General features: G+C 43.2%; 1 protein-coding gene across 11 annotated transcripts in view; it reads left to right on the top strand.

Moving 5' to 3' along the window:
• The window catches only part of LOC144959063 (tRNA wybutosine-synthesizing protein 5-like), a 297,326-nt gene that overhangs the window by 43,678 nt on the left and 246,148 nt on the right, over positions 1-7,500 (top strand). For 5 of the 11 annotated variants that reach the window (XM_078891428.1, XM_078891425.1, XM_078891426.1 and 2 more), the window contains one exon: positions 1,835-2,547. The exons of 2 other annotated variants lie outside the window; for them this stretch is intronic. In XM_078891428.1, the coding sequence (XP_078747554.1) occupies positions 2,017-2,547 (531 nt within the window). In that variant the 5' untranslated portion in view covers positions 1,835-2,016. The remainder of the gene's footprint in view (positions 1-1,834; positions 2,548-7,500) is intronic. 4 more of the 11 variants (XM_078891423.1, XM_078891430.1, XM_078891429.1 and 1 more) reach the window with 2 other exon arrangements.

The raw sequence follows: 7,500 nt of genomic DNA, 5'->3' as shown, positions 1-7,500 counted from the left end.
CTACTACTACTAATACTACTATTACAACTACTACCATTACTACTACTACTACTACTACTACTACTACTACTACTACTACTACTACTACTACTACTACTACTACTACTACGACTACTACTATTACATTTCTTTTATGTCTTTTATCGTCCATTATTTTCTAGAAATTTCACGCCTCTCACTGGCCTTATCATTTCTATCACACCGCGCTAACGATTCGTTCACACTCCAACCATCGTTAAGTACAGACGATGCAATTTATACTGCATTTCATTTTATTTGTTTTCAACGTTTATTTGTTTATTGTTGTGCCGACGAAGGGTTGTATCCGAAACGCCCATTGTCTGTATTGTTTCCACCGATTCCTCTCCATCATCACTCTTTCATTAGTATTTTCGGGACCCCATGCTTCAGGCAGCGCCCACCGCTCTCTACTTAGAACAATACTACACCGTGGATAAGAATCATTTAAGTGCCATCGTTATTTATATTTACTAAAAACATTACACACACACATTCTCAAACAATTTTTACACTCCTAAACTTGTCGCACACTATTTTTATTTGTGGGGAAAAAACAACAACAAAACTCACCAAAAAAAAACCCATCAAAACAAACACGAAGAAGAAATAGATATGATTTCTTTGCCACTTCGTATGACGCATGCGCAGCTGGAAAAATTAACACATTTCTATGACGTGTTGTGGTACGTTTCCGAGGAATCCCCAGTTAAAAATAGATTGACCTCTGTAGTCTGAGACTTCGCAAGCGTAGTCAGAGACTTGATAGTCAGGGACGAAGTCTGACTCCATGAATAGCTTACTTTCCGTAGTCTCAGACTTCCCAAAGTCTTAGACAACAAAGTCTCAGACTTTGCTATAGTCTGAGACTACCATAGTCCCGCTCCATGTATCAGACCCCAGGAGACAGAATGAGAGACACTCACTCAGGTCTTTGTTATTGCTTTTTGCCATCCGCGTTTATGAGTAATTCTCACTAAACTGTATTAACCAGACTATAAACGTTTAAGGTTACACATAGTTTTGTGTATTGGTCCGTTATACTTCCGGATGGCAATGTTGTGAGTTTTGTAGCCAAGCACATACTATCTATTGATTGAATGTTCACCCAAAATCAGAGCTTAGTCAATGACTCAATCGTCTCGGTGTTATATTTTTGTGTTGAGAATAGAGCTCATACTTAACTGCTCGCTGTCCAACAAAATTTCGTGGTGTTTGTGTGTTGACCCCATGACACCAAGAAGTCGCGAGAGAGACCTAAGATATTATTTATTACATTTGAAATCCCTTTCTCTCTCTCTCTCTCTCTCTCTCTCTCTCTCTCTCTCTCTCTCTCTCTCTCTCTCTCTCTCTCTCTCTCTCTCTTTCTCTCTCTCTCTCTCTCTCTCTCTCTCTCCCTCTCTTTCTCGTTTATAGGCGGGTTGTGGGTTTAAATCCACATCACCTCAAAGTTTTTATTCTCTATTGTCCCCTAGTATATTTCTACTAACTTCATTTCTTTTTATTATGAGCTGTTGTGAGGTGACTTGCTTGAAGTCAAAAACATTGGCTGGAGATATCAAACTCAGCACCTTCTGAGTATGTAGCAAAAAAAAAATATCGCCGTGCAAGCCTTCATTATAAATAGATTCCTTTGTCAGAAAAAGACGTATGTTTGTATTTGCTTTCGCATGCCACAGTCAGAATAACTCGACACAAACGTAACCTATACATTTTGTTAAACACTTTTTTCAAGGGTTGGAGCTGTTGAGAAACTCTCCATAAAACCGGTTTTTAAAAATCAAACAATTTTACTGCTTTTTTCTTTATTTTTCAGATATTGTGTAAGTTTTTCAAATTCCCCCCATACATCCATTCGGTCAAAACGATATATGTTTTCGTCTTCGCGGATCTTGTAGGTCAACGTCAATTGACTTATTTACAGGTCTAAACCATTCCAAAGTCTTCTACAGGAATCGATATCCTCTTGGAAAACAAACCCTTGATAATTCTAAGAGAATGTATACTAGATTTAGAACTGTGTCATTATCATTATTGACAATTAGTCTACTGTGTGGGTATTTTGTCAATACCATCGAAATCAGTAGTAGCAGCAACAACAACAATGATAATAATAATAATAACAAAAACAACAACAACAACAACAACAACATTAAGGGCCACCTGGAACCTTTTGGAGAGAGTGGAACCAAAACCAACGTCGAACAAGTGGATGGATTTCCAGAACCCACGGATTTCTTTTCAAATTATTTCCTTCGTTCCAAACCTGTTCTCATGAAGCGGGCAGTTAAATCTGACCCTGTATTTAACAAATGGACAGACGGTTATTTATCTCAAGTCAGTCTCCGTGAAGAAAACCGTGGACATCTCTTTAATATTGAACCGGAAAAGAAGGAAAATAGGACGAAAAAAGGGCTACAGATGGAGTTGCATGAATTTTTAAGACGTTATAATACAGAAAAATTCTTCCTCGTTAATGACGTGCCGCCATTTTTGACCAAAGATCTGACATTACCTCTTCCAATACAGGTAATCATATCTCCACCACCGGCTTCTCCTCCACCTCCTCTTTACTTCTCCTCATCCTCCTCCTCCTCCTCCTCATCATCCTCCTCTTTACTTCTCCTCCTCCTCCTCCTCCTCCTCCTCCTCATCCTCCTCCTCCTCCTCCTCCTCCTCCTCCTCATCCTCCTCTTTACTTCTCCTCCTCCTCCTCCTCCTCCTCATCCTCCTCCTCCTCCTCCTCATCCTCCTCTTTACTTCTCCTCATCCTCCTCCTCCTCCTCCTCATCCTCCTCTTTACTTCTCCTCCTCCTCCTCCTCCTCCTCCTCCTCCTCCTCCTCCTCCTCCTCCTCCTCATCCTCCTCTTTACTTCTCCTCCTCCTCCTCCTCATCCTCCTCCTCCTCCTCCTCCTCCTCCTCCTCATCCTCCTCTTTACTTCCCCTCCTCTTTACTTCTCCTCCTCCTCCTCCTCCTCCTCCTCCTCCTCATCCTCCTCCTCCTCCTCCTCCTCCTCCTCCTCCTCCTCCTCCTCCTCCTTCTCCTCCTCATCCTCCTCCTCCTCCTCCTTCTCCTCCTCCTCCTCCTCTTTACTTCTCCTCATCCTCATCCTCCTCCTCCTCCTCCTCCTCCTCCTCATCCTCCTCTTTACTTCTCCTCATCCTCCTCCTCCTCCTCCTCCTCCTCCTCCTCCTCCTCTTTACTTCTCCTCATCCTCCTCCTCCTCCTCCTCCTCTTTACTTCTCCTCCTCATCCTCATCCTCCTCATCCTCCTCCTCCTCCTCCTCATCCTCCTCCTCCTCATCCTCCTCCTCATCCTCATCCTCCTCCTTACTTCTCCTCCTCCTCCTCCTCCTCCTCCTCATCCTCCTCCTCCTCTTTACTTCTCCTCCTCATCCTCCTTACTTCTCCTCCTCCTCCTCCTCCTTCTTACTTTACTTCTCCTCCTCCTCCTCCTCCTTACTTCTCCTCCTCCTCCTCTTTACTTCTCCTCCTCATCCTCCTTACTTCTCCTCCTCCTCCTCCTCCTCCTTCTTACTTTACTTCTCCTCCTCCTCCTTACTCCTCCTCCTCCTCCTCCTCATCCTCCTCCTCCTCCTCCTCCTCCTCCTTACTTCTCCTCCTCCTCCTCTTTACTTCTCCTCCTCATCCTCCTTACTTCTCCTCCTCCTCCTCCTCCTTCTTACTTTACTTCTCCTCCTCCTCCTCCTCCTCCTCCTCCTCCTCATCCTCCTCATCCTCCTCCTCCTCCTCCTCATCCTCCTCCTCCTCCTCCTCCCCCTCCTTACTCCTCCTCCTCCTCCTCTTTACTTCTCCTCCTCCTCCTCCTCTTCCTCCTCCTCCTCCTCCTCCTCCTCCTCATCCTCCTCCTCCTCTCCTCCTCCTCCTCCTCCTCCTCCTCCTCCTCCTCCTCCTCCTCCTCCTCCTCCCCTCCTCCTACTCCTCCTCCTCCTCCTCTTTACTTCTCCTCCTCCTCCTCCTCATCCTCCTCCTCCTCCTCCTCATCCTCATCCTCCTCCTCCTCCTCCTCCCCCTCCTTACTCCTCCTCCTCCTCTTTACTTCTCCTCCTCCTCCTCCTCATCCTCCTCCTCCTCCTCCTCCTCCCCCTCCTTACTCCTCCTCCTCCTCCTCCTTACTTCTCCTCCTCCTCCTCCTCCTCCTCCTCATCCTCCTTACTTCTCCTCCTCCTCCTCCTCCTCCTCCTCATCCTCCTTACTTCTCCTCCTCCTCCTCCTCATACTCCTCCTCCTCCTCCTCCTCCTCCTTACTTCTCCTCCTCCTCCTCCTCCTCCTCCTCATCCTCCTTACTTCTCCTCCTCTCCTCCTCCTCCTCCTCCTCCTCCTCCTTACTTCTCCTCCTCCTCCTCCTCCTCCTCCTCCTCCTCCTTACTTCTCCTCCTCCTCCTCCTTACTTCTCCTCCTCCTCCTCCTCCTCCTCCTCCTCCTCCTCCTTACTTCTCCTCCTCCTCCTCCTCCTCCTCCTTACTTCTCCTCCTTACTTCTCCTCCTCCTCCTCCTCCTCCTCCTCCTCCTCCTCCTCCTTACTTCTCCTCCTCCTCCTCCTCTCCTCCTCCTCCCTCCTTCTCTCCTCCTTCCTCTCCTCCCTCCCCTCTCCTCCTCCTCCTCTCCTCCTTCTTCTTCCTCCTCCTCTCCTCCTCCTCCTCCTCTACTTCTCCTCCTCCTCCTCCTCCTCCTCCTCATCCTCCTACTCTCCTCCTCCTCCTCCTCCTCCTCCTCATCTCCTTACTTCTCCTCCTCCTCCTCCTCCTCCTCCTCCTCCTCCTCCTTACTTCTCCTCCTCCTCCTCCTCCTCCTCTCTCCTCCTCTCATCTCTCCTCCTCCTCCTCCTCCTCCTCCTCCTCCTCCTTACTCTCCTCCTCCTTCCTCCTTACTTCTCCTCCTCCTCCTCCTCCTCCTCCTCCTCCTCCTCCTCTTCTCCTCTCCTCCTCCTCCTCCTCCTCTCCTCCTCCTTACTTCTCCTCCTCCTCCTCTCCTCCTCCTCCTCCTTACTTCCCTCCTCCTCCTCCTCCTTACTCTCTCCTCCTCCTCCTCCTCCTCCTCCTCCTTATTTCTCCTCCTCCTCCTCCTCTCTCCTCCTCCTCCTCTCCTCCTCCTCCTCCTCCTCCTCCTCCTCCTCCTCCTCCTCCTCCTCCTCCTTACTTCTCCTCCTCCCCCTCCTTTTCCCCTTTCTTTCTCACAGATCAGTTTTAGTTACCAATAAGCAAATGCATTAGTTTGTTTTGGTTTTGTTTTTCTATCTTTTATTATCATTGGAGCCTTCGCAATTTTCCCTCTAGCAATTGTTTACACCAGACAGTGTGATACCGTCATCGATGTAAAAGAATATAATATAATGAAAATAATTGAAATCTATCATTTCATCCTTTTTCAAGGGGAGCATTTACCCTAGGATATCCCTTAGGAAGACTCTGGGTGGGTTCCTGGTCTCCCATCATGGGCAGGGTGGCACTTACTGTGACTTCTATCCCCCTATATCTGTAAATCGTGATGAAAGACAAAGTTGAGTTTCTTTTCTCTTCTGAAAAATACGACGAAAGGATTAAAGGAAAGGGATACAGGTTTTCACGTTAATATTCTCACTGGCCTATTAAAAATATATTTTTAAAAAATATAGGTTTGGGAGCAAAAAGATTTCGTATAGCCTAAGTTGAATTTTTCCTAACGAATACAGAATTACTGACAAATATAAAAATAACCTAATTTATACAGATTTACAGCGACTCTTTTCCAAATTAAAGATAGGTTCATCACCCGCTGACCCAAATGATTATTTAGAAAAATCTGCTATGGCGTAATGACCGGTCATGTGACGACTAGAATAGCGAATAGCACCGGTGTAGATGAGTCGGCAGATTAGCCTTTACCTGCTAAAGTAACGTACATAATGTGTTAGTTTGGCTTAAGCGGCAAAATTTCAAGTTTGAAAAACATTTCCTAACAGATTTTGATGATTTATGGGATAAATAGATATGGGTGAACTTATTTGATCTTATCTGCCCAATCCGAAGAATACGTTTTTAAACAGTAAACATTTGATTTAGGTTAAGGTTGAGCGCATTTTATTCTATCTGTGAAATGAAATGAATAAGATTGTCAACCGACTCTCGATTCTCCCAGTTTCATAGTCTTCCAATTTGTAGTCTGCTAAACAGTAATATATTTATTGACAACAACGAAATTTTGGAACGTTGGGCAGTATACATGAAAAAATCTTTACGTGGATGACAAAAGAGGGATGTGCTACAACTACTAGGCCGATTACTACCATTCACAAAATAGGAAATTTTGATTGCACTCTCATGTTATTTTTTAATTAATACATTTTGTCGCTAGAAATTATTGTACGAAAAAAAATCTTTAAGAAAATTGTTGTCTGTTCCAATGATGTAGTTATTTCTAAATTGACTAAAAAGAACTGTCGTACTAAAAATTTGTTACAAAAATTGATGTAAACATTTTTTCATAAATGATCTGATATTGTCTTGAATTGGACCTATAAAAGTATTTGAAAATGTTTGGATGAGACTGACTCTAAAACATTATTATTGAAAGCATGCCTTTATATTTGGCATCGCAGTGATATCTGTTACGAACGACTATGCGTTGTATATTTCTTATACATATCATTTCGCAAAATTCGTAATTTAATACCGAAGCATATAGCAGAACTTTTAATGAATTCCCTGGTTTTATCTAAATTGGACTATTGTAACTCCCTTTGGGCGAATTTAGCTAAAGACAAAATTAGCAAACTTCAGGTTGCTCAAAATAACGCAGCCGCCAGACTCATTGTACGCAATAACAAAAAATACACGTCAGCAACTCTTTTTCTGCGTGACTTACATTGGCTTCCTGTGAAAAAAAGAGTTGCCTATAAGATTTGTACTGTTGTCTACAAATCCCTGAGCACGAACAGTCCCTCCTATATTAAAGACCTTCTAAACATATTTGTCCCCAATAGAAACTTGAGGTCAAGCAATGACCAATCAATCCTTGTCAAACCTAAGCCATTCCGTAAAATAGGTGAACAGTCTTTTCAATTTTCGGCCCCCCATTTTTGTAACTTTCTCCCATCACACATGAGATGCTCGGATTCGTTGACAACTTTCAAATCTCGCTTAAAGTTTTATCTTTTTACGTCATAATGTTGCAATATTATTTTCATATTTTGTTGTTGTTAAATTGAATTCGTATCACGTTTCCTTCACACTTGTCTCACTGTAATATGTTTTGTTTTATATCACTGTAAAGCGCTTAGAGCCTGTGACAACAGGGTAAAGCGCTATATAAATGCCATTTATTATTATTATTATTATTATTATTATTATTATTATTATTATTATTATTATTATTATTATTATTATTGTTATTATTATTATTATTATTATTATTATTATTATTATTATTATTATTATTATTATTATTATTATTATTATTATTATTATTATTATTATTATT

The sequence above is a fragment of the Berghia stephanieae genome, chromosome 13 (genome assembly GCF_034508935.2).
Source record: "Berghia stephanieae isolate SIO BIC M18660-M18661 chromosome 13, UCSD_Bste_1.3, whole genome shotgun sequence".
Lineage (NCBI taxonomy): Eukaryota > Metazoa > Mollusca > Gastropoda > Nudibranchia > Aeolidiidae > Berghia > Berghia stephanieae.
Note: the sequence above shows the minus strand (reverse complement) of the source record. Positions and strands in the feature narration are given on the sequence as shown.